This window comes from Megascapheus bottae, chromosome 21 (genome assembly GCF_031878675.1).
Source record: "Megascapheus bottae isolate mThoBot1 chromosome 21, mThoBot2.hap1, whole genome shotgun sequence".
Classification (NCBI taxonomy): Eukaryota; Metazoa; Chordata; class Mammalia; order Rodentia; family Geomyidae; genus Megascapheus; species Megascapheus bottae.
Genome location: NC_143529.1, coordinates 17,565,791 through 17,593,730, shown reverse-complemented (window position 1 = coordinate 17,593,730; position 27,940 = coordinate 17,565,791). Strand labels below are relative to the sequence as shown.

At 38.4% G+C, this 27,940-nt stretch overlaps 1 protein-coding gene across 6 annotated transcripts in view; it reads right to left on the bottom strand.

Annotated features, from left to right (window-relative positions):
• The window catches only part of Unc80 (unc-80 subunit of NALCN channel complex), a 185,179-nt gene that overhangs the window by 93,752 nt on the left and 63,487 nt on the right, over positions 1–27,940 (bottom strand). For 3 of the 6 annotated variants that reach the window (XM_090354731.1, XM_090354732.1, XM_090354733.1), the window contains exons 23-29: positions 24,746–24,958; positions 18,574–18,709; positions 14,815–14,948; positions 11,354–11,519; positions 4,891–5,094; positions 3,020–3,120; positions 427–627 (exon numbers count right to left, since the gene is read on the bottom strand). In XM_090354731.1, the coding sequence (XP_090210857.1) occupies positions 427–627; positions 3,020–3,120; positions 4,891–5,094; positions 11,354–11,519; positions 14,815–14,948; positions 18,574–18,709; positions 24,746–24,958 (1,155 nt within the window). Of the gene's footprint in view, positions 1–426; positions 628–3,019; positions 3,121–4,890; positions 5,095–11,353; positions 11,520–14,814; positions 14,949–18,537; positions 18,710–24,745; positions 24,959–27,940 lie in introns of all 6 variants that reach the window. The other 3 variants (XM_090354734.1, XM_090354735.1, XM_090354730.1) reach the window with 2 other exon arrangements.

Sequence of the window (27,940 nt, the reverse complement as noted above, 5' to 3'; positions counted from 1 at the left end):
ACAGTTCCAGAGGTCAGAAGTGTAAAACAGACTAGCTGGATGGCTTCCTTCTGCAGGCTCACAGGACACTCTTTCTTCCTGTCTTTTCCAGCTTCTAGAAGCTTATGGCCCTGCACATTCTAACCTCTTCCTAGGTTCCAAGAAAACTATTCTGCCTATCATAATAACTTACTTTTCATCACTCCCTGTTAGTATTCCTATTTTGTCCATGACAATCTAGGGAAAAAATGCATTTACCCATGAACATGAATACAGACACGTTTTTTGTTTTTTGTTTTTTTTTTCCCCACTTCTGTCTCTGCTGAGAAGTGAAACCTGCAGTCTGGTTTATATTATTGCGGTTGCATAACACTTTGTTCCTAGAGAAGATGGCTGGGATCTTATGCTTCCTATCACAGGAATATTATCCAGAAATCATTCACTTACCTCTTTCTGCTTCTTGCCCCTCAAAGCCACATTACTGGCATTATTGCTTTCCCGCAGGGAATCCACACTGTCTCCATAGAGCAATTTAATGGCCCTGACCAGGCGGGCACAAGAGCGGCTGTGGTGCAGGTAGCAGTGTGGATGGCAGTAGTCAACGTGTGTGCAGATGAAACTTTGTTGATTGCATAGCAAGATCATCACCTAGAATACAAACACGTGTGAGACTTCACCTGACACCAAACATCCAGGCAAACTGAACATGTATGTGGTACAGAAGATAGAACATTAGGCTGTCTGCTTCCCTGGTGGAGTCTGGAAACCTTCAAGATTTAACAGCCCACAAAAGAACAGACTTACAAGTTGGTCCATTTGACCTTTGCTCTCTCTCCAAAATACTTGATAAAAGGGTCACTTTGAAACAATAAAAGGTTAAGAGATCTTCAGACACTCAAAGTATTTTAGAGTTTATAGTTTCTAAGTGCTTTCAATTGGATAGTCCAAACTACCATCTTGCCTGGCTCTTAGCTCTTATGTGGTGATAGAAGTCAGACAGCAGAGGTTAGACTGGTGAGAAATTTGATCTTAGAGGTTCTGGCTGACCTTTGACAGCTGTGGGAGGCCTAGAGCTCTAATGCACCCTAGGTGGAACCTGAGGCTCTGTCTGCAACTTCCATTCTCATGAATAACTTTGAATTAGAACTTGAACCCCACCATAGAGTTTCATGTATATTTCTGGTCATCTGATATTTTTTCCTCTGGCTTTCAGGACATCCTAACTTGTGTCTCATAATTCATCCAGCTCTAATACTGTCATCTAAAATTCCCCATTTAGTCAATTGAAATTATAAGATTGTTTTGAGATAAAGGTGAAGGATGACCTTGAGTTTTGTAACACTTTTTAAATTCTGCAGATTAAATCCAAGACAATTCACATGCTAAGCATAAGTCAACTATATTCCTAGATCCTGAGTTTGTAATCTTTAGTCTCTTAAAATGGCAATAGCATACTTAGAACCACCATTAGTTAAATATTCATCAAATGACCTTCTTGATTTTTTTTTTCTTCATGATACTCACTCCTTCATTGACAGCTAACCTATGAGGGAGTACGAGTTATATTTGTTGAAGAATACAAAGCAAGTGACCAAGGGTAAATTGAATCAGGCAGGACAAGCACTCATTTTCTTAGGAGCAAGGGGTTTGGTTTATTCTGAGACAAAGATTAACAACCAACACTATATCCTGTCAAACTACATGAAGAGTATTCCATACCCCATAAAGTCTAACACATGTACATGCTGGTTTAGCAGAATAACCTGCTCTTGCAGGACTCACTGCTTATTTCCTTATATTCTTCTTTATCCTGCCATGAAGCAGCATACACATACACATAAGCACTAGAAGATTCCTTATTATTCTCAAATCTGGCAGTTTGAGAGAAATGCCATGAATACTAATCAAAAAGCAAGCAAACCAAGCAGATGTGCAAATATGTTACTAGATTTTCCTCAGGAAATTCTGATTCAGTAGTTCTGGGTTGAATGCCCTAGAAATCTGTTAACTTTCCAAGTAAGCTTCATGATATCTCTTGCATAGGTATATTTCTAAGATCAGCACTGATCCGCATCTTCTGGCAATTTAAGTGCTTTTCTGAAGTCTCTTTCCCCAGAATATGAGTTGATTTAGTGTCTTGCTTCTAACCAACAGAATACTCTGAGGTGATGGCCGGCCCTCCTCTGACCAGACTATAGAAGATTTTGACTTCTGCTGTTAGCTAACCTCTTGCTCTCTTTATGAAAGCAATTTGCCATGTTGCAGAGTTTGGCCTAGTGGTAGAGTGCTTGCCTAGCATGCATGAAGACCCGGGTTCGATTCCTCAGTACCATATACATAGAAAAAAGCTGGAAATGGTGCTGAGACTCAAGTGGTAGAGCTCTAGCCTTGAGAAAAGTCCAAGGACAGTGCTCAGGCCCTGAGCTCAAGCCCAGGACTGGCAAAAAAAAGAGGGATGACTGACCAATAATTATCTAGGAGCTAAAATCTTCTACCCAAAGGGTCTTGCTAATTTTGCTAATAAGCAGGTGACTCTGGAAGTAAATCCTTTCTCATTCAGGACTATAGGTAATATGATAGTCCTGGACTTTACTTTTACTGTAGCCTTGTGAAAGATCCTGAAGCAGAGGACCCAAATGTGCAGTGCTAGGACTCCCAACCCTTAGAAACTCTGAGTAAATATAGGTCATTTACAGCAAATATTTGTGGTGATCTGCTATATGACAATAGAAAGTTAATAAGTTCCTCTCACAACCAAGATAAAGCAGCTAATGGCACTGTTGAGTAATCAGGAAAACCAAGCAAAATCCTACACACACACACACACACACACACACACACACACACACACACACCATGCACGCGTACACACATAAATTTGCATATACTTGGATATATGTTTTTAAATGTATATAATATTTTCCAGTAAATATTAATCTGACATTTTCTTTTGGTTTGATGGCCTTAGTCCTCCATCCACAAATCTTCCCCAATGCCAAGAGAAACAGATGTTACGGCTCTGTCTGAGATTCCTACTTACATGAAGCCAGGACATGTTCCTGTGGTAATTCTCCTCTGTGCCGGCATTACTCATTCCCTCGGGCTCAATGCTGGGCTCGCTTGCACTCCAAGGACTCCCTTCTTCAAAAGAAAACACCAAGAAAGGTTTCAATGTTCAATCTCCCCAGAGAGCATGTTGGTATTGTGCTGTCCATGCTTTTGAATCCCAGGGCAGACTACCTGGCCCATTATTTATAGGGCATAGGACTTTAGTAGAGGAATATTAGTAAAAGCTGTTCCTTTCACTGCCAGCTTATTTGGCAGATTCAAAGACATCGATGATCTCTGTTATGGCTTCCATTCTAAGAGATGGGAGCAGAGGAGCAAAACACAGAGCCAAGTTCCTGAATTGCTTAGATGAGCCATTTAAAGGATGGGTGTACAGAAATCCATTTCAAGTGGCTCAGACCTTACAGGTGTATTTTGGGGGATCACAAGTAGGCATCACAATGTGCTGCTGCCTCCACTGGGCTGTAAACACGAGGCTTTGCTAGGGCAGCTTCCCAGAGATGGGAGGGTGCCTTGGAAAAACTAAGGGAACTTGAAGATCATAACGTTTAGCAATAGAGCACCCCTTTTATCCGTCTATGGCAAGCAGAGGAGAGCTGTCTTAAGGAATTCACCACTTAGTGTGCTACACAAAGCTTTCCCCTCAAATTTCAAAGCTTTAAAGATCTTTTAAATAACAAAGCAATGGCTTTAGCTTGGCAACTTTGATCTCACTGGTCAGGATAAATTGATCAGATCAAACAATCAATTGTAACAGCTTTTCTCCCAAACTAATGAGAACATTTTAGTCTCAACCCTGCAACAACAGAAGTCACGTTTTAAAACTCCTATTGTCTCCCTGAAACATAAGCTGAATTTTAACTAATGCATAAATTAGCTATTTGCAAAAGCAACAGTGGGCGGAGGTAGAAACATTTCCTATTTTAAACTTTCTTCAATTAGATCTACTCAGCTTCTATTTTGTTCAACTCTATGGATCATTTATCCACACTTCTTGCTGACTTCAAACTAGAAACTGTATGTTGAAGAGAATGAGCCTCAACTTTTACCTAATAGCTCAAGCTAGGCAACTAGAGTTCTGACTGCAAAGCCCGCTTCTTCTTCTTGTCTATTAAGATGTGAATTAGGGCTCATATTCTGTATGAACATGTTTCAGTCTCTTTAGATTTGAAGTCTCTTTAGATCATATAGAGACAATCCACCATTTTAGTGCTCTGTATAGAGAGCTTGTTCTCATGTGTTTAACACTTTTTTTTTTTTACCACCATCCTGAATTTATCTTTAGAGCATTTCTAGTTAGGTAAGTTAGAAGTAAGAATTTTTCCCATTGGATGACTGGATGGAGAATAATTCTGGGAGGTAACTTGTTCCAGATCTTTCCCTGTCAGGTCTGAAATGTCATCTGTTATTTTACTTGTTCTTATTGTCAAAAGGATACCTGAAAGTCCCATAAGCCTTTACAATATCTGTCCAAAGGGAGTTTTTCTACTTGACTTGAATGTCTCAATCAGAAACATAGGAAAACAGACATATGAATTTCGAAAGCTGTCCTGTCATTCAGATGTTTTCTTTCCCTGCTGTAGACTCTAGACCCTGCTGCTCCGAGTGTGGTCCTAGAAACTGCAGCACCAGAGAGTTTGCTCAAAGGATGAATTGTCAGGTCCTCCTCCTGACCCAGTCAGAATTGAACAGGTGCCTGGGGAGTGTAGCTGTCGGTGGGCTAGAGCTGTCTAACCTATGGCTCTGCTCTCCAGCTTCCAGAGAGTAAGGAAACGGACTTCAGGACCTGGGTCCTGTCTTCCTACCCCCCACGTCCCTGCACGCCCCGCTCCTCTGTGTTACCTAGGTCAGTGACAGTGTCCCTGCTCTGGGACAGCTGCAGCTCCTCAGCCTCAGACTCTGAGTCCTGCCGTGATAACTTGCTGCTCTTTAAGCTGCCGACTCGGCGAATGCTGGACAAGGAACCCCCCTTCTTCACCTGGAAACTGCGGGTTCCTTTAATCTGGAGCAGGCGGGAACCTCCTATCCTGATCTTCCTGCTGGGAACTGTATTGAAAGAATAAAATAGGGCTTTCCCCCCCTTAGTTTTTTCCAGCCAGTGTTACATCCAAGTTCTTTCCCCAATTTGTCCCTGAGGGGTATCCTCCATCCGCCTGGAGGAGAGGCATTTCTGGACAGGAGCTTCCGCCAGTGCCCAGTCCCCAGGCCTGGTGAGCCAGGCAAGAGGCTGGGGTTCCCGTGGGGAAGGACTTGGTGCTTGTGCAGTGCCTTTCTTGGCACTGGGAACAGCTTGATTTCCTTCTGGCCCAGGGTTCACAAGCATGAGTGTGCTCTCACATCACCATCAAGTCTGTTAGTGCACTTACTGCTGACTTTCTTAGTAGATTCCATAGCCCTGTCCGCACCCCCGACACTCAACCATCCCTTCATCTGCTGTTGGCTTTCCTGGTGAAATGGGACTTACATAGGATGCTGCAAGCTGCCAGAAAAACCCTTTCCTTTTGAAATGCTTCACGAAGAAATGAGAGACATGGAGAGATATTTCTCTCTCCAGCAGTCAGCAGTGAGTTCTGCCCTGCTCTCTAGAAAAGACAGGAAGGGACTTGTTTTCCCTGGGGAGCTGCATGTAAGCAAGTGTGTGGGCTGCTTCCATCTTAATGTACCTAGTGATGAGTCAGCCTGATAGTCTGTATGGACCAAGAAGATGGTGCTTTATTCAGCTTTGAGTGTTCTGGAAGAAACAGTCACGGGTGTAGGAACACAATCAGTTTTGAAGTCTAATTTTTGGGGGGACAATAAAAAGCATCCTTATTTTCCATGTCATACATATATACCTTCCTTATTTTTCTTGAGTTGTCAATATCAACTTTATAAGAACAGAATAAGAAGAGTTTCCAGGGCTGACAATCCAATAATAGGAAGGGGCACGTTTTAAAAGTTTATCATCTAAAGAGATATCAAGATTCCTCACTAATTACTCAGGTCAAACTATTAATATTTTTTGAAATCCTGATCAAGAAGTTGCCATTTAAATTTCAGGTTTCACCTACAAGAGAGTAATAAGGAACTATGATTTAACTTACACCACTATTTAAATTGTTAGTTAAAAATGTATTTTCAATGCCATATAAAGGAGCCTAGAAGAATTTCTGGGGAACAATATGTTTAATCTCAGTTTGGTTTTGTGATTGACAGAGGCTAAAATTATCACTACCCAGTTGGTACAAGCTTCCTGAGCTCCATCATCTGGATAGAATTTCACATCTGGAAGGAATTCTTACAGCATGGTGTGATAAACTATACATTGTAATGCTGCATTTTAACTATAGTACAAAATTCACCCAACTATATTTTTTCAATATTATTTTAAGGCTTGAGACTTTATGATCCATCTGGAAATATATTTGGAATAGAAAACATTACCATTTTAAATGATGGCTAAGCAATTTCTTGCCTATACGCAAAAAGAAGTAGAGAAAATGATTAAAGAGATAATTTCTAGATTTTCTCCTTGACAGAGGCATGCACTTATATTGGCTGGTTTTAGAAATTGCCTGGGATTTTGCTTATAAACATAGCAAAATGATCCGAAGTTGATAGGATCTGAAAGAGATCTTATTTGGGGAATTTGTTCTAATACCAAGAACAATTGGAGATAGAGCCATGAAAAAAATTAGAGATCAGAAATTACCATGCTGGTTATTTACAAGAGACACAATAGTTATAATACAGACTTGGTTTTACATGAAAATGTCAGCAAAATTATATGGCATTGAATTTTAGCCTTTAGCTCCATGACAAGAACTAGTATGAAAGGGAAATGAAATTATCTAAATTGGACAGCACATCTTTTAATTTCCTTTTTCTCTCACCCCACATTGGATCTATTATTAGGGTTGGCTCTGTAATTACAAATGTCACCTCTTCACTGGACTAACAGAAGTTAAAACCACTCCACTTTCTTCCACCCCCATAATCTAACTACATTGACTGCAAATACACCTCATTTCACGTCTGTGGTCAAATCTATTTCTTGGTTGTCACCATACTGCCCTCTCTGTCCTCCTTTAAATGCTCCAAGATAATTTCTGCAACACAGTCTTATATGCAAAATTGCCTCTGGAATACACGGGCTTCCCTGAGCCCTGGGTCTCCTTGGCTCCTTCACACCATGCTGATTTCTCTGACTATGTCTCTTCCCACTCCAGATCAGGACTCCAATTCTAATTTGTTTTTCTTCATATTACTTATCTCCACTTGAAAGACTGACATTTCATGTAATTCACTGTCCATGACTCTTTGCTTTAACTAAAATAAAATGCACATGGGAACATTTTCTTGTGCATTGCTCTAGTCTGAGAACCTGTGAAAGTTCCTGTTCTATATTAGGCACTCAGTAGCTCTTGCATGGTGAGCCTAGACTTGGTGTCTGTATTTTGGAAGACTAGTGTTACTTTATCTTCAGAACAGGGGTAAAATGAATCGATAGAAATTAGAGATTTTAAGTGAATGTGCTTTAGTTCTAAGGATTAGTCCATGGCAGTTTTCTTTGGTAAATTCAGATTTATCTGCATATTGTTTATTTCAAGAGCTGACATTTTATTTTTTTAAAAAAAGCCAAAAGACCAAAAAAACAGATGTTATGATGCACACCTGTCATTCCAGCGAGGAGCCTGTGGGTAGTAAGAACATTGTTCCAGGCTGGCCATGGCAAACAGTAAGATTTGAAAAACAACCTAAACCAAATGGGTGGGAGGTGTGATGCAAATGATACAGCGTTTGCCTAGCAAACACCGGCTGAGAGCTCAAATTCCATACCTTCAGAAAACAAAATAGAAATCATGAAAAATTTTAAGAAGTTGCAAAAATCCCCGTTTGCAGGGTTTCATCGTCAGCATTGCCACATTGGCCGGAATAGTTGATATCAGCTTGTCAAAATGATTAAGGGATACTTGGGAATCTGGGCAGATCCGTCTGCTGATTAAAGGAATTGTGTGACTATATTCTCATTTTATGCATAGGATTAGTTTTTGGCTATATATTTTTGTTTTATTTATTTATTTAATATAATTATCTTTTATTTTTGAGATGGGGTTTCTTCCCTGAAACCTCTGCCCGTCTCCATCTCCGCAATTGCTGCAATTAGAGATGTGTGCCACTACACGTGGTTAATCTGGTATTTGTTCACTAAACAATATTCAAATAATCATAAGAATGAATACACATATGAATAATATGTGCTATCCCATACATATATGCATGTATGTACATATGTTCAAATAGCTATTCTATAAGGAGAAAAAAAGCACTGAATTAGCAGTACCTAAAAACTAATCATGCAATTTATTTATTTATATGGGGATCATGGGGCTTGAACTTGGCCTGGGCACTGTCCCTGAGTTCTTCAGCTCAAGGCTACCACCCCACCCTTGAGCCAAGCCCCACTTTATGTTTTCTAGAGGTTAATCGCAATTGGAAATAAGAGTCTCAGGTCCTTTTGTGTCTGGTCTGGTTTTGAACCTTGATCCTCAGATCTCAGCCTTCTGAGTAGTTAGGATTACAGGGGTGAGCCACCACAACTGCTGTGCAATTTATTTTTTATAAAACAGCATAACATTTATTTTGCTCAGATTTAATTATACTTGTATTTGGTAATCAATACCAGGTTATACCTGGTATTTGGTAGCTGTTTTATTCAATAATTAACATAATAATTTGAATGGGATAAAAAGATTGCCTTTTCTTAATTAAAATACCTTTGGGATATGTTTAAATGATGGAATACTTTAATAATGTTTAAAGATGGATACTTTTCTAAAGCATTGAACTCAAGATCTATGCTTTATCTTTTTTTCAGATAGGGTGTTAAACTTTTGCCTAAACCCAGTCTCAGACTTCACCTCTCCTAGCTATACCTTCCTTGTAGTGGGGATGACAGACAAACACTGCCATATCAGACTTATTTATTGGGATAGGTTCTTCTAACTCTTGTTCCAGGTTAGCTGCAAATCATAATCCTGCTGATGTACTTATCTCAAGGAGCTGAGGTTATAGATGTAAGCTATCTGCTCAGGCTTTGATACTTTTCAGTACTCAGAGGTGGTTTGTGATTTGGTTCATTATCTCCTCACAACACAGCCTCTGATTACCAGGAGTTTAATAGGCCACAATGATTATTTACCTTTAAAATGTGTGGCAGCATTCTGGTCTGGGAACATTCCCAGACTCCCCAATGTCTATCTATTCTTTATAAGATTTTACATACTGTAATAGGTCCATTCTTCGAAAACTACTTATTCATTATGCTAATCAAATGTATTTATTCATTATCTCTAGGATACTGGAAAATACTTCAATGCATAAAATCAGCTTTGTTTCCTTTAACAAATGAACAGATGCTATTTTTAACAAAATGCTTTATAAAGGCATTGAAGAGCAACAGAATTTTAAAAAGTAGAAAAATAGGGCCAGGACTTTAGCCTAGTGGTAGAGTGCTTGCCATGCATGCATGAAGGCCCGGGTTTGATTGCTCTGTACAATACACATAGCAAAAAGCCAAAAATGGTGCTGTGGCTCAAGTGGTAGAGCTCTACCTTGAAGAAAGCCCAAGGACAGTGCCCAGCCCCTGAGTTCAAGGCCTAGGACTGGCAAAAAAAAGGAGAAAAATAAGATAGTAAAGTTAATGGTTCAGAGTAGTTTTTGAACAGCAATTGAAAACTCTGAAACTTGTTTGTATTTAGAATTCCCTATGTAAGTTCCAATTTATATATGTTCATTGTATAAAAACAATTAAGAATGACAAGAGTAAATTATCATGCTTCTGCTATTCATAAGATACTAATATTATGTTTTACTTGGATTGCATTATCTAAGCATTGCAGTGTAGAAGGTATTAAACCTCATTTATATTTGTTTTCTTATCTCAATTTTTGACATGACCAGAATTGATTTTTATCTACAAGTTTTTCCTTTTTTCCATTTAAAAAGGACCCAGATTGGGAAGGGGAAGATTTCCGAAAAAGATTAGAAAGAACAGAATGAGTAATTTTTGTTTGGGGGGGGGAATGGGGCTTGAACTCTGGCTTGGGTGCTGTCCCTGAGCTTTTCAGTTTAAGGCTGCCACCCTACTCTTGAGCCACAGCCCCACTTCCTGTTTTCTAGTGATTAATTGGAAATAAGAGTCTCTCGGCTTTGTATTGGCCAGGCTGGCGTTGAACCACGATCCTCAGATCTCAGCCTCCTGAGTAGCTAGGATTACAGGCGTGAGCTACCATGCCTGGCTTAGAATGAGTAATTTCTATAATAACTTTCCTAGACATTCATTAGATATTCAAATAATGCACAACATATCCTTAGTGTTGACTAAACAAATAATATTCCTAGTCAACACTGTTAACCCAATTTGTAGGAAAAAAGCCACAGCCTAAAATGTGAGTCCCTTAGATGAGGCCACACAGAGTTACAGCAGCAACTCATTTTAATGTCATAGCTATTCCAAAGGTGAACACATTAGGAATTGAGAATGTCGTATAATCAATGTTGTCTGCAATCACTAGATCCAGGTGGTACCATCATGATATCTTCTTTTGCTTGAGCCCCTGAATACTCAGAGCAGCAGTAGTAGCAGGTACAGATGGGGCCCCAGTACTTTCGGGCCCCAAGAATGGAAGTAGTGGTGAGGGGTGGGAGCAAAGCTATGGACATGATAATGGAAATATGAACATAACTATATAGACATAAAAACCTATGACTCTATAGACATAATGTTTTATTTCTTAAATTAATATGTTTCTATGACATACAAACCCTTAGCCTAATTTTAATTAAGTTCTAAATACTAAGTCCCAGTGATTGTAATTAGAGATTCCCTCCTTGAACACTTGTTTGTTAAACTTGGCATTTAAAATATGATGTAAAAATAATAAAATAAAATAAAATAACAACAAAATCTCTACCTAATGAAGTCTGAAAGTTCTCCTACAAGAAGAAAATCTGAGCATAGTAATAAGAAAGTATTGTGTAAGAGATGAATTAGGAGTGTGTGTTTTTTTTCTTTTCATTGGTAAAAATAAGTTACCAATGGCAAATAAAATAATGGCATCATAGATCAATAGGACAGGGAGAAATGCTGAGCTAGAATTAGAACCTGTGTCACTCTTGCTGCAAAATATAATCTCTAACTAGCATAGTTTCCTACCTCACCAAGAGGGTCAGTACTTCACAATTCTTTTTTTTGTGGTTTAGAGCCCAGATCAAATATCCTATGAGAATCCTGATACATGGAGCCATCCTTTCTACTCTATACCTTTCTTTTCCTCCACACCTGTATCCGACTTGATGGTGTGGCTGCTGCTGTGGAGAGAATCTTTAGAGTCTTCATTTTCATCCAGGACCCCTGCAAAGCTGATCTTCCTCTCATATCTGTGCCTGTCCAACTCTGGATCCAACCGAAGTCTGCAGCTCTCCAAGTCCTGGAAAGTCAGTGAGGAGGAGCATGTGAGTGCTAGCATCTCCTCTTACATTCCCCCCTGCCATTTTCTTGTGTGTCATGTCAGGTCTGTCTAGGTGGCCCAGGCCTAAATGGGTGATCCTCTTGTCTGACACTCATCAGTGCTGGGTTGATGGGCAAGTATCATCATGTCTAGCTCACTACATTGATCTCTTGACTAACCTCCATCCTTTCTGAAGTATATACACTGCATTTAAACAGTCAACATTCTTTAGTCATTGATAATAATTTCAGACATTTCTGAATTGGAAAATGAAACCATAGCCGGCTTTTTCCTTTTTTTTTTTCCCTTATCCATTGTGGGGCTTGAACTCTGGGCCTGGACACTGTTCCTGAACTCTTCAGCTCGAGACTAGCACTCCACCACTTGAGTCACAGTGCTACTTATAGTTTTCTGGTGGTTAATTGGAGGTATGAGTGTCATGGACTTTAGTGCCAGGGCTGGCTTTGAACCTTGATCCTCAGATCTCCGCCTCCTGAGTAGCTAGGATTACAGGCACGAGCCACAGGCACCTGGCTCATTACGTACTTTTATCTTACCAAAGCTTTGCCCTTGTCCCTAGCTTCTTCACTTTCTCTTTGTTCATAGTTTGGCTTCATCTTTGGTAGTTATCTGTTTAAGTGATCTTGTATGGGAATATTACATACTGTGGAATTGGTAGGAAATGATTCTTTCCCTAGAAGAAGTCAGATTCCTAAGATGGAAAATGGACAGACATAAATGATAAATTCCAATCCATAGAGTAAGAGCCAGAGCATAGGATCAGACTTGGGAGATTATAGTTTGGAGAATAAAGGTCCCCTCGAGATGTCTGTAACTTAAGCCCTGAAGTCTGAGAATCTGTTGCCTTACATTGCAGGTTTGATTAAAGCTAAGGACCTAATGGAGAGAAGGCTGACTTGTGGTGTGACCTAACTGGACCCTTAACAGTAGAGAGAATATGGTCAGAGGAAGTTGAGGTGCTGCTGCTGCTGCTTGTGAAAAATGGAAAAGGGACACTGAATCTGGGAGTAAGTGTGATGTCTGGAAGATGGGAAAAGGTCAAGGAAACAGATTCTTCTCTAGCATTTCAGGAAGAAATATAGCCTTATCAATACCTTCAGTTCAGTCTATAAAGACAGGCTTGACCCTGTGACCTCCAGATCCATAACATAATGTTTTCCTGTTATAACCAACTACATTTGTGGTACTTTGTTATAGCATAATTAGAAATGAATGCATAGAGTGATATTTTAGATAAGTACTAAGAATTACCTAGCACTCTTTGATCAACAAGTGGGGAGAGCCAGTTCAGGTATAAGAAAGATCACATGCAAGGGTCAGAGGTCAAAATGGGATTATACACCGAGGGAATTTCTTACTCACTTACAGGAGGACCTATAACAGGGTCCATCTCTGCTGATAAAGAAATGATCCCAGCTGGGTACGGTAGACCACGCCTGTAATCCTAGTTACTCAGGAGGCTGAGATCTGAGGATTGCAGTCCAAAGCCAGCCTGGGCACTAAATTTGGTGAGGCTCTTATCTCCAATTAACCACTAGAAAATCAGAGGTGGCACAGTGACTCAAGGGGTAGGGTGGTAGCCTTGAGCTGAAGAGCTCAGGGACAAGGCCCAGGCCTAGTTCAAGCCCTATAATCCCCCCTCCCCACCACACACACACACACACACACACACACACACACCATTTATATATATATATGTATATATAATAGATAGGAGCTACCACATCAGGTATTTGTCATACCAGAGCATATATGTTGTCTCTCATCTCCTTTGCTGTCCCTTGGTTATCTCATATTGTTATAGTATCTCACTTTGTTATTTGATATATTGAATTTATTTGTATTTGGATATTTGAAATTTGATAGGGAAGGGGAGAAAACCAAGACGGGTGGGAGGTGTGGGGGGGAGGGAAATAGGTACCAAGACATGTGAAAGGGTATCAATGTATGTGAATTAATGCACCTTCTATCTGGCAAATATCATGTAACCCTTTTACTAATTACAATAAAAAAAGAGTATATATGTCAAAATGCTTTGATTTGATTTTATAGACTAGGCTAAATATGATAATGGAAATGGCAATTCAGAAACTTAAAGGCCAAGGTGATAAATTTGAAGTCATATAAGGGTAGTAGAAAGCATTTCCTTTCCTAATATCCAAATAGTACAGTTTCAGAGTCTAAATGTAGGTGTGTTTCTCTTAAAAACATTCACTTTACCCATAAAAAATTCTGATTTGGAAATATCTACTTTAAGTTTTAGGGTGTAAGGAAATGAACTTTCCAGAACACTGGAAAATCCAAGTCAGAGGCCCCGCTCTGCAAATCCAGAACACTGGTTCTGTTATCCAACCCCGGACACACCCGAGGTTTGAAATGCTCCCTGTTTCAAGCCAAGGCTGCTTTAGAAGGCTGGAGAGGTGAGAGAATGTAAAACAGGCTTAAAGTGATATACAAAGTTTGTTAGTGTCACAACTTATTTGGAAGAATGATCTAGGTCTTTTGTAACAGAGGGGCTTTGTTTGGTTCCTCAGCCCCAATTGGGTGTTACCATCTTTGATAAAAGGACTATTGAAACCTTGATTCCCAGAAGGGTCCTATAAGCTAAGGAAAATCCACCTGGTAACATTTCATATGCTCTGAAGACAACTGGTCCTTGTGTACTATTTATATTTATAGTTAAACAGATTGTACCTGGTAGAGAAATGAATGCTTTTATGCGCACATGAATGTGTTTGTATGTATTTATCTTTGTGGTCATATTTTTGCCTTTCCATAAACGATAAGAAATACTACATGAATAACACTAAGTTTGGCAATGTTTAGATACTAGGTATGGAAATCTTTTAGCACGTATTGACTCATGAGAATCACGTTTCTGGGCGAACTTATGAAGATTTAGCCAAAAAAGAAAAATCTGTTGGTGATTTCTGGAAACCACTAGGCCATAGACTTCTCAGAGTTTACAGGATAAGGGATCCTAACGGCTCTGAGATATTTCCAGCATAACTGAAGGTAAGTAGTCAGCCATGGTATGTAGCTGGAGATGCTAACCTTATGGATTTTGAAGTCAATTTTGGAGTTATTACTTTTATAGAGAAAAGAGAATTCAAGTTAATGCACGAAAATCCCTTGGTTAAAATTTTAAAATGTGATGCATTTAGCCATTGGGCATTTGAGGAAGGGGTCAGTTCTGGAAACCTAGCCACACATCTGGCCTTTCCATGTAGCCTTCATTGATGCCTTCACTTACCATCAGAGGCTCAGTGCGAGGTCTGGGCAGGCAAGAAAAGGTCTCTCTCAGGAAGGTGGTAATTTCCAGGAGAAGCTGGCATGCTGCCATCTTCAACGCAAAGGGGCAGCCACATTTAGAGGGGTTCACCGTACCTAAGAATGAAAGGGTTCTTTCATCAGAAGACAAACTAATAACAAAGAGAGAGGCACAGTTTGATGGACCTTGCTATACACATGCAAAATCAAACAGAATATGAGACATTACCTACACAGGTTCAATGTATCTATTTCTTCTGTACAGCCTGAGCATCGCTACACTTCTCTTCTTCCACTTGGCAATTCTACAAGTGCTTCAGTACTGAAGCATCACATAAGCAGAACTAAATTACGCTTCTTAAAATCTCAAAGTACAGTATCAAAATGCGACTCCAACTAATTTAGAAAAACATTAAATGAAAATTAAAGTATCCTTACATTCAAGAAATGAACTATAATGGAACTACAATGATCATTTTAATTCACTTGAAGGGGGTATTGCACTTTGTGGGCTTTTATTTTTTTGCCAGTCCTGGGGCTTGGACTCAGGGCCTGAGCACTGTCCTTGGGCATTCCTCAAGGCTAGAGCTCTACCACTTGAGCCACAGTAACATTTGGCCTTTTCTATGTATGTGATACCAAGGAATCGAATCCAGGTCTTTGTGCCTGCTAGGCAAACACTCTACCATGCTCCCGGCTCTGCACTTTGTGTTTTAAGGACAGTGAAATTGTTTCAATTCACATCTATTTGTGTTTGTGGAAAAGAGACCAGAGAAAAACCAGCTGCTCCATCAAAGGAAGATAATGCTATACAAGTATGCAAATGTTCTCTCAAACTAAAGGATACTGATCTTGGAATTTCTAAAATACCCCATCCATTACAGGGCAATTAGTGACTTCCACTCTGAAGACAAGTAATGGTCAAGGTAATACCAAAATGCTTTCAAAGTTCTTAGAATTAGTTATCAGATATATGTTGTCACAAACCAAGTAGAATATGCTAATCATGTATTGTTTAGAAAAAATTATAATTAAATAACCATAACAAAGAAAAGAAGTCCAAAGTCATGTTGTCTGTTTCTAACTAATGAAAGAAAAATACTTTTTTATTTTGTAAATTATTAAATAATCACAATAACATTACAGATCAACATTACTATAAATATCTCTAAAATGTATTATCCTAGGTGCTAAGCTATAATTGAATAGAGGATAGCATACTTCATGATTTCTGTCAATAAAGATAGAAATTGTGATCTTCTGAAAACAATCTAGTTGTTTCCTTCCTTAAACCATTGCTTTCTTTTCAGAAAAGTTGTCATTCATTAACACTGAGAGATGAGCTCCTGGAATTTCCAAACTGAAATTTGCTCACATCATATTGATTTAATTTTTAAATTCTAGATGAGCTATGTGATGGCTTGGAAATAAATCATACACATCAATCTTATATTCAATGCAGGCTATCTGGATTTAAAAATTGCATAGATGAACATAAGCTTTAAAAAGTTAATCAAACACAGTATACACATTTGCATCAACTTCTGGATTTATCTTATTATTTCTGAAGTTATCATTCGGACTCTTCTTATCTGTCCTGTAGGCAGATGAGTTTGGACTTCATTCAGGTTTTATCATCTGGAATAGCTTGTTACTTTGAACAAGAATAGAGTTCTCCATGGCCCCAACAAAAAATCTGATATTTGCAAAGATGAGTGAATGCTACTTTTGTGGTTCAGAGGAGAGTGAATTTAATGTGGCAAATGAAGCTACACCCACACAATATTGTTTCTGCCCCCTCTGTTCTGAAGAACTGCGAGGAGATCTAGGGTAGTTTGGTCCTACCTTCTGGCTGTAGGGGTCTTATAGAAAAATTTCGCTAAGTTTTGGTTTTCTGGAAAGTTCTCAGGTCTTCCTATGGGAAGTCATTATCAGATAGCCTAAACTATTCTCAGGGTTATCTTTCATCATTAGGTTGAACAATGACATGAATCTATCTATCTATCTATCTATCTATCTATCTATCTATCTATCATCTATCTATCTATTCTATCCCAGAGCTTAGACACTGTCTCTGATCTCATTTTTTTTTTTTTGCTCAAAGTTAGCACTCTTTCACTTCAGCCATATCTTTACTTCTGGCTTTCTCTGTTGGTTAACTGGTGATAACAAAGTATAAAGTAATTCAGCAATGAAACTCACTATACGTTAAGTTGATTATGAACTCTATCACCTGTGGAGGACTGGGGGGGGGGTCAGAAGGGAAAAAACTGGGTGAAAATGAGGGAAGAGATGACACTGCTTAAAAAGAGATATACTCATTAACTGACCTACATAACTGTAAACTCTCTGTATATTACCTTTACAATATTCATTAATTAAGTGAAATGTAATTTCTTCCCCAGTTGTAGGGCTTGAACTCTGGGCCTGGGTGTGGTACCTGAGCTCTTCAGCTCAAGGCTACCACCCTACCCTTTGAGCTAGCATACCGCTTCCGGTTTTCTAGTGTTAAAGAGTCTCACAGACTTTAGTGCCTGGGATAGCTTTGAACTGCAATCTCTGATCTCAAGCACTTGAGTAGCTAGGATTACAGGCATGAGCCACCGTGCCTACCTAATTTTTTTTAAAATTTAAAATAGAGTTTTACTGACTTTCCTGCCTATGCTGGCTTCTAACCTCAGATCTCAGCCTTCTGAGTAGCTAGAATGACACTGGGTGAACCCTTAATGCTCAACTTTTTATTTTATTTAATTCTTAAAATTTGTTCTGATTTGATAAAGAGAAAAGTAATGGTGAAAATATTTTTTAAATTCTTGGTGTAGGAAGGAAGACCATTAGAGTTTTCTCTGATAATGACAGTCCTGTTCAATATTGCACTCTACCTTGCATTACTGCATGAATGTAGTAGATTTGGTATCAGCTAAGATTAACCTTGAAATATAAAGAATGGATATGAATTCTGAACCACCGGGGAAAAAGGAAATGGTAGAGCTGTCACCACCATTTAACATAGAAAGGTACTAATTCTGTTGCCTTAAATAAAGTTTCATATTCTATAAGAGGCAGTGGTACACACATATACAAGCTTATGTGGTACTGAGCACACACATGTACAAAATGGTGCTGACATGGGATGTGACAGCAGCCCCTTTGTCTCTATTCCTCTGAGATATGTCTGGTAAATACATAATGCCACACTTTAAGCAAGGTGACTATATTAATTACATGTTAAGATATTATACTATGCTTTGACTAGAGAATTCAATATTGTAGTCATTTCAAAAGCATCTCCTGTCTAAGTCATTTTCTTCCTGACTTTTTGCTTTTATATTTCCAAGAACAAAATAACAACACAAAACCTTTTTGGGGATAATAGATTTTCACAGCTATGTTTGTTTGTTTGTTTTTTCCAGAGAGATTTTCCCAGAGAACCTAATATGAAGCTAGCTTGAGTCAGAGGCTAAACTAAATGTTCAGATTTCCTGCAGCATTCTGCCCTGCCTATTTTCTCTTCTTGATTTTTACCTTCTCTTGGTGAGGGCTCTATGCATATGCTTTACATCCATGTGCAGGGAGAAGGGGTGAGGAGGGATGGCGTGTGTAGGGAGAAGGGGGAGTGGTGTGGAGAGTGGGGTAGACATGGGAAGGTGGCAAAAGTACGAGAAGAAAGAGAAGTATTAAGTGCTCCTAAAGCAGAGGTTCTTACAAGCAGGGGCTCTTGTAGTAAAGGGAGTCTCCTTACTGTCATCTAAAAAGTCTTCTTCCTCATCCTCCTTTCGTAGTCGCCTCTTGGTCTCCTCATCATAAATGAGGCCCAGCAGGTTAGCGGGGCTCTCACTCTCCCCGTGACACAGCTCATTCAGTCGGATACCAATGGCCTAACATGAAAGGGAAAGGAACAAAATAGCACCAGATAGGTTAGACTAAAAAAACAAGGCATTTGTATCCTGTACACATAAAGCCTAGGCTTCTCTACGCTAGGCTGTTGTTATTGCAATGAGTAACAGTGTGAGAGCCGAAGGTGGAAGGCACTCATGCTATTTCCTGGATCACTGAGTCTAAACACTTGTGTAAACTTGGAATGACACCTTTTTGTACTCCTAAAGAAGCTTTTCTGAAAGTATACCCAGTTACTCAAAGGGTACTAACTTTACAGGTCGCAAAGAAGGGAGATTAGTTATTTTTAATGGGAGGATTTTACTGCAGTGAAAAAAGAATGGGAAGGAACTGTTCCTCAGAGTGAGTCTGACTGTGCTATTCTGTAAGAATGTCAGTGTCATGCTAATGAACTTGGAAGTTGCCAAGACTTCTGGTACTGCCTCCTTATTTATATCTACCATGATGTTTGCAGTAATTATTAGGCTTTGATAGACTTTGTTCCTCTTGTCAGGGTATTCTATGAAATATTTTTTAAAGTTCATTTTATTTCTTTTTAGAAGAATATCTCACCCCACATTAGAAATATGACTTTTAATAATACATTGTCAAGATTACCTTTTAAATGCTGCTTATAAAATTGATACCTTTGTTGTTTGTTCCTCTGAGTCATCATGTACTGTTCAGTGATTTTGCAAAATGTTTCTAGAAGAAGAAACAAGCAAACAAAAAAGAAACCTCTAACTCCATCTAGTTCCTTTTAGATAGGTTCAGCAACAATGGAAGAGACATAGGCCTAGTAGAGTCTGCAAAAAGCCAAACTGAGCAATGAATTGCATCTGACAGTTTGATTCTCTGTGTTTAATAACAACAGATTTCAGTTAATTTTGTTTTTCTCTTCCTAGGTCATATTCATTGAATATTTAGGAAACTTATTGAATTCTGAGCATGTAAGAAGTACACATACATATGTATAGATGTGAAAATACATCTCTATACAGCCTGTTTGTAATTGTGGGACTGTTTACAGTGGGAAAGAATGTTAGAGGACAAACAATACTAAAATGTGCTACATCTGTGAATTAAGATAGTAAAATGGACTGCACTGAAAGTTGTGGGTTAATGGAGGGGGAGTAGTACGGATGGGGAAAGTGAGAGAGCAACAATGGAATGATTTTGCCCAAATACTATATATTCAATTGTGAAATACCATGGCATGATATTTTTGAGTAATTAAGACAATGAATGCCAGTAATGAAAAATAGATCATTTCTGGTGTCACTAGTGAAAATATGTATAAAAGAATCCATGTACATGTATGAAAATGGGACCTCGAGGCTTGCTGAAATTGGTTTGAGAAGTGTAGGATGGAATGAGGGAGACTGACCCAAAGGGTCAGTTTACTCAAGGTACATTCTAGGCATAGATGGACATGTCAAAGTGGAATCCCCTTGTATCACTAATTGATGCTGATAAAAATACAAAATGATGAGAGAGAAATTAGCCATCTATTAGAAACAAACAAGTATCCACTACTGAATACTCAAATTATATCCAGAATTCTTGGTGGGGGGGAAACAGTATCTAAATTTCTTAGAAATCTGAGAACAAATCTGCTTAAACTCTGGAATTACCTGAAAGATACAAATCAAGAAGCAAAAAAATCTTATTAATGAAGAAGTACTATAAAAATGTATCATAGAGAGGCTGGGAGTGCTTGCCTAGCATTCACGAAGCCCTGGGCTCAATTCCTTGGTAACCACAGACACAGAAAAAGCCAGAAATGATGCTGTGGCTTAAGTGCTGTAGAGTGCTAGTCTTGAGCAAAATGTGCTAAGTTCAAGCCCCAGGACTGGCAAAAAACAAAACAAAAGGAATCATAGGACTCTAAGAGTTAGCTGCTAACTTGAGAAATTTTAAGTAAAATGAACAAAGTCATTACTGGGGACAAAACATTGTAACTAAGTCTGGGGTAAAGTCAACCAACTGCATGGTAAGATCCAAAGGGAAAGTTCTCTGTATTGAATTTTCTGGGATACTAAAATTTACAGTTTACAAAACTTAAAGGATTCTTAGATAGTGAACTTGTCTTAGCATCAAATGTCAAAATGATGATTTAGCCTAGCACTGGTGGCTCACATCAGTCATCCTAGCTGCTGTGGAAGTTGAGATTTGAGTATCGTACTACAAAGCCAGCCCAAGCAGAAAAAGGCTCAGTCTCTGATACCTAATAAACCACAAAAAGCCTGAAGTAGAGTTGTGGTTCAAGTGCTAGAGTGCTAGTTTTGAGCAAAAGAACTCAGGAACAGTATCCAGGTCTCAAGCCCTAGGATGGACAAAATAATAAGAATAAGAATTTAGACCTCTATGTCTCATACATTGCAAGAAAAATGCTGTGAGGATACATTGGTCCTTTTGTCTGTCATTCATCAAATATTTATAAAGTAAACTACTTTGTAAGTTATTTCAAACACAGGACTAAATAAATTGCTACAGTTTAGTAATGTTTTGGTTAAAGGTACCATTATAGATTATTAAATCCACTTAAAAGGAATCACTGGCAAACAGCAAGGCTGAGGGACTTCCTGAAGACTGCACTCAAGCACATGGTGTCTAACTACATCTGAGGTCCATTCTCTCAGTGAGCACAAAGTCTACTGGTGAGGTAGGTGCATATCAAAACAGCACATTAAGAGACTGTAACAATTGGCCAACTTAAAAACTAGACTAAACTTGGCTCAAAGACTCATAGAATGTCTTCTAGCTATAGACTTGGAGAAATAGTGCTAATGGAGAGTAAGAAGTGCATGTGATATTCCCTGGAGGGTCCTAAAAGATCTGCATTTGAGGGACCCTGTTATGTCCAGGGATGGATGGCTCCCTTAGTGTAAGAAACAATAATGGGCAGAAAGGGTGGCAAGGCAGACTAGAACTGAGCAGACTGTTCATTTGAGGAACATTTCACTATCTGCCAAGAAGGCAGGGACAAGCCATGTAGCTGTCTTTAAGAAAAATTAATGTAATAAACTATTATTATCAAACACATGGTAGGTATAAAGACAAATATGCTTCTGGTTCATAAGCTCATTTGACTTCATCATTCATAATCTTGTAATGCTCTGAGCAATGGTTGCAGAGTAGACAAAGATATCAGGTTAAAGCAATTTGTATTCTAAAAAAATAATTAATTAATTGCTGTTCTGGGACTTGAACTCACAGCCTAGGTGTTGACTCTGCTCAAGGTTAGTACTCTACCCCTTGAGCCACAGGGACCATTTCTGGATTTTTTTTCTGAGCAGTTTATTGGAGGTAAGACTCTCACAGATGCTTCTGCCCACGCTTTGAACTAGAATCCTCAGATCTCAGCCTTCTGAGTAGCTAAGATTAGAGGTGTAAGCAATTAGCACCAAGCACAATTTGGGTCTTAACTTGAGGACCACTGCTGCATTTTAAGCATGTAAGAAACCCACATCCTGATTTGTGATTTAGCTGAATCACTGCCAACAGTCTGGAGAAGGAACTGGAGAGGGCAATTCTGAAGGCTGAGAGACATTCTATTTTGGAAGGGCTGTGTCACAAAAAGATCATCTTCCTGGCAGTGCACAGGATAGATAGACAATGGCAGGCTGTGAGGATAAGAATACACTGGAAAATAATCATCCATATGCAAAGTCAAAGTTCTGACCTATGGGACTCTATGACATGGAAGTAATAGAATCACTTAGGATAGGAGAGTCAGAATATGCTCAAAAGCTGCTCTATTATATGGTTGTGGTACCAGTAATGAGATTAGAAGGCTTAGGGAGTGTTGTAGGTAGACTATTCATTTGGGAAAGGGGACTTTATTCTGATCAGATTTTAGGATATTTTTAAGTGAATGCTTCTGATGCAAGCTTGGGGTCTGAACAGTGTTATAGATAGAGAAGTCTGTACTGCTGGAAACAGGAAAATACAGGGACCATGAAACACTGGGTGAATTATACAGGAGGAACTTAAAAGTGATCTTTAAGGATGGCTACACTTACAGAAAGGAAGGAGACACAGATTCAATGAAGCAGAGGACAGGATTCAGAGACTCCTGTGTATATTCTCATGGAAAATAAACTAGCAAGACAGTGAGAAGTATCATATCTGTGAAGATGTCCCAAAGTATTTATCCTGGAGATATTTGTTCAGACATTCCCTTGGTCAAAACCTTCCTCACACATCTGAACCCTCTAAAAGTTCAGCGCTTAATGGTTTCCCCTCCTGAGAGTCCTATGGGATTGGCCATTGGGAGTGTTATTTCAGAGAAACCAGGCCGTAAAAACACTCTTTGAATGAGGTAGGTACTGAAGGAGTGTCAGAACTTCTCTGCACAAGGAAGAAGTTGGCCAGCTTTATATAAAAATCTAGTCTTGTCCTCAAACTCACAACACTGCAGGAAATCAAAATGGACCAGACTTCAGAAAATGAAAAGGAAGAGGATAAATTACAGCCATTCCAGGGAGCAGGCTTTCAAAAACAAAGGATCACCAGAGAGTTATCTCTCCTGTGCCTAGTAGGTTGAATAACAGATAAGCTTAAGTTTCACAACCCCTACCTATCTTACTTCTTGATTGATTTACTATATTTGGGATGGGGACTTGCTATGTAGCTCAGATTGTCCCCATACTCTCAACCCTCCAGTGTCAGCCTTCTGGATGTTAGAATTAAGTGGAGTGCACAACCACATCCAGCATCATCTGTCACATTTACTATTAAGGGAAAGAAGGATCCTCCCAAGGGAAACCTCTTCAAATGAAGAAATTAGAATACTAGTTATTCATAACTAATTACCACCTCTGCCTGAGAAATAATAGGAGTCAAAACACCATTAACCTTACAAGAATTGAAAAACAGTTACTGTCTCCAATTTTCCCAAGAGAAGATGTGTTCCAAATGATATAATATTTTGCCGAAAATTGGATGGCTTTTTGCTAACATACGGCTGAGTCATTTGGGATAGAAAATGAAAGGAGTTGGAGATAAAAACAACTTTCCCTGGCTCTCTGACATTTGGTAATCTAAATTTTCCATTCTATTGTCAATACTTTAGGGATAGAAAATCTGCTCTCTCTGGTCAAAGGTCATCTCTGATATTAGCATAATAGTCCAATGGCATCCATGATATTAGAAAACATCACTCACTATTTTAGCCATAAGAATAATAAAAGTAGACCATAGTCTGAGTTTTCCAAATATGTTTAGTAGGAAAACTTAGCTTATCGAATATCTTGGGATCAGAGAAGTGACTGGTTGTAATGTTTGAGATTTATGAGTCTTGGGATGGGGTAAGGCTTGGTGAGAGATTCCTGCACAGTTGATTGGAAGAGGTGTACAGAATGAAATGAACACATCCAAGTCTTCATGTACTTTCCTCGTAATCTTCCCATTTCTGTCTCTACCATCTTATTACAGAGTAATGATATAAAGATATTCTTTACGAATTAGTTAAAAGAGACCATCTTTGAAGAATGGGATTAGGGATACATCCCCCTTCCCACTATCCATTTCAACCTCGAATTATGTTTCTTTTCTTAATCCTATGTTGTGTCTGCTATGATGGATGCTTCTAAGATTTCAGATATTCGCAAAGCAAATGTAGGAGAGAAATTTGAGAAAAAAAATTATTTTCTTAGAAAATTAAAAAAGCCAAAACCAGGATATAAACATTTAACGATTATAACAAATATTTTTTTCAAAAAGCCGATTCTTAAAGATAGCAATAAAGAAGCAAGGCTTTGAAATCCAACATGGGGATAGAGTATTGGAGACTCCTGTTTTCTAGATACATAAATTTTGGCAAGCCACTTGACGAGTATAAAACTTCCATCTTTTTAATAGTTAAGTAGTAGTAGTATATAAATTGAATAAACTTCTAAAGCAGTAAGGTCACTGCCTCAAACAAAGCAGCTATCTAATAAATTGTATTCAAGAAAAGAAAATTAAAAACAACCCCAAACTTCTCTACTATCCCCAAATGTTCTAAGGGTCATAGGAGAAGGTCAAATGCTCACGTCTCCCCACTGGTAGAAAAGTTTGGCAGCATTCCACTGCAGCTTCTGGTTCCGCTTATTGCCGACAATGGGAGAGCGTCCTCGGGAAAGGCCTTTCTTGGTAATGTTTACATGATGTCCTTTCATCCACTCTGGCCAGTTGCCACGGTTACAGCGGTGAACAAAACGGGCACACTCCAGGAACAAGGCTGCTCTGGCCACCACAGGCGCTTCCTGAGTGAGATTCATAAGGGAAGAAGCACCAAGGATTCAGAAAATGTATGTTTAAATTGGCCTAGGGGGACATTACTGTCCCATTTTTGCATTCCAATTAGCCTTTACAGTCTGTGTTGACTGAGCCATGTTTCCCAGAGTGGTGACAGCACTGTAGTGGGAAAACTGGAAAGTGAAATTATCAAGTCAAACATGGATATTGAATAACAAACGAGACACTTGAAGTTAGTCACTGAGGTTTCTGAGAGTCTTCTTAGGAGTCTTAAGTCATTACATGCTCCTGTTTTGTATATTTTAGAGCAAGTAGGATTTGAATGTGAACACAAACAAGCCAGGCTTTTAAATATGCAGTGTGTGTGTGTGTGTGTGCGTGTGTGTGTGTTTGTGCCAGTAAGTGGGACTTAAATTCTGGGCCTTAGTTAAAATATTTTTTAAATTACATTTCAGTAGTGGAACAATGGAGGTGTCACCTAACAAAGCAGTTTATGAACACTGCATCTTGATTAGCGTTAACCCTTCAATGTTCTTCTCTTCCACCCACCCCATCATAAGAACCTTCCTTCCTGTTTAGATTTTTTTAAACCAAATTTGTAATGTTACTACTTGAGCCACATCTGTACTTCTAAGCCTCTGGGTTGGTTGATTAGAGAAAAGAGCCTCTCAGATTTTTCTGCCCTAGATGACTTTGAACCAGCTTTGCCAGATTTCAGCCTCCCAAAATAGTTATAATTACATGTGTAAGCTACTGGTATCTGGCCAATATGAAGCATTTTTGAACCTAAAATTTAAAATGAAGTAATCAAATATTCAGTTTCTGGAACTAGTCTTGTTTTACTATGTTGAGCTGCTGGGCCAACAATTGTTTGTTAGCTATGACCCATGATATGACACATGACTCCAGCAGGGAAAATTTCCTTCTACTCATTTTGATAAACAAGAAACATGATATTTCCTCAGGAAAATAAGATACGCTTGCCAAGATGTGGTTGAAAAGAAAAAAACAGCTTTTCATTGATACTTAACAATAAAAATGACATGTTCTATTAAACTTTCTAAAATTTAAAGTAATAAGGAGGGAAGAAGAGGAAGGAAGGAAAGAAAGGAAGAAAACAAGGGAAAGAAGGTAGGACAGAAGAAAGGAAGGAAGGAAGAAGGAAATTGCCCATGAAAAAGTTAATAGTTCATTAGAAAAATACATATAAAGCTTTACGATGTATGTGGATTTGTGCCACTGTTTTAAACCACAACATTACTCATCACCTGGGGGTTCTTTTTTATTGTTGTGATAATGTATAGAGGGGTTACAGTTACATTCATCAGGTAGTAGGTGCATTATTTTTCACACATTGACACTCCTCATGTTTTTGTCCCCATTTCCCTCCTCCTACCCCTCCCAATCATCTTTTTTCCCTCCTTTCCTTTCCTATTTCAAATAAACAAATAAATGTATATACAATATACTTGTAACAAAGTCAGATACAGTAACAATGAGATTAACCATCTGGGGAGTCTTTAATAGCCCTAGATTTCACAGTAACAAAACATATTAATCATTTCAAACAATTATACTCTAAACACTGCTTTTATCCATGATGCTAAAATAGGGATTAGTGTATAGAAAGACTTATGCATCAATTAACTTTTGTAAGTTATAATATATAACAGCTATGACCTAGAAATAATATCCTATTTTAAGATTTTAAAAGTGAGGTATAATTTTCCCCCATCACATAAATGAGAAAGGAAACATATAGAATCCAATGTGTTCTTTGTGTTCATACCTATGTTAGCTGCCTCTTCAGTATCTATATTTTCATAATTCTATAAACCATTGTAAAAGATGATTTCTAGTATGTAAATACTATGGGAATGGTTAACAATGCTCAAGAAGTACTCATTATCTTACAAATGTAAGTGTAACCCCTCTGTATATTACTCTGACAACAAAATTTTAAAAAATTAGGACATCTGTCCTATACAGTAATTTCAAAAAGCTACAGGCTTTTTGATTCCTGATTCTCAAATTCTACAATCAGTTCTATCACCTCAATTCTACCATGAGTAAAGATACTCAGGCTTTGTGATTTGGTTCCTCTTCTATAATCCTGTTATATCAAGCTAGTTGCAATATCCCTAATGCTTTCATCTAAAAGTCCCTCTTTATGATTCAGGAGAGTTTGGTAACTCTATCACAACTCTTAGAAGCCTTGCTTCCTCTTTTACTCTTCAGGGAGAGCTGATCACTTTATAGTTTTGAGTACTACAGCATCTCAGATTGAATGGTTCAAGCAATTTAGCCCAATAGACATATCCTTATTGTCTTTTTCCTTAATACAGGTATCAAGAATTTTAATGAGAAATATAGTTATGTAGGGAATTCATTTTACATAGCATATTACACAGTGCTATAACACAAAAGTAATCTATATGAAAGGGCAGAGTACAAGATAAATACTAGTGATTAGTTATGGGATTCTCTTGTTCACATAAGATTTATCCTATCATTCATGTGTGTGGGAAGGAGGACAAAACTTAGAAGAAGGTCACAAGACTAGTAAATTGTACACTGCAAAAACTTAGATGACTTTCTACATCAAACTCACAAATACTGGGGTGCCTTTCTATATTGTCTAAATATATACATTTTCTTATACTAGATGCTTATTTCACTAAGTATGTCAGATATGCTAATCTGTGTCTGGGAAAAGTCTGGGACATCTGTCTCTAATACCAAATGCCAGTCTAGGGGCAAGGCAAGCCATGCAAACATATTTTTAGCTTGTCAAAATATGACACATTCCCAATATGAAGCAATGTGAATTTAATAGAAGCACCACAGAAAAATAGCATTACAAGTGTTTGTGAATATAATGTAACCTTTCTATTAATTATAATAAAAATGTATTAAAAAAGAAAAATAGCATTATGATGTGAACTTTGATGACTATGAGATCAATAAAGGTGAAACCAGACATTGATCAG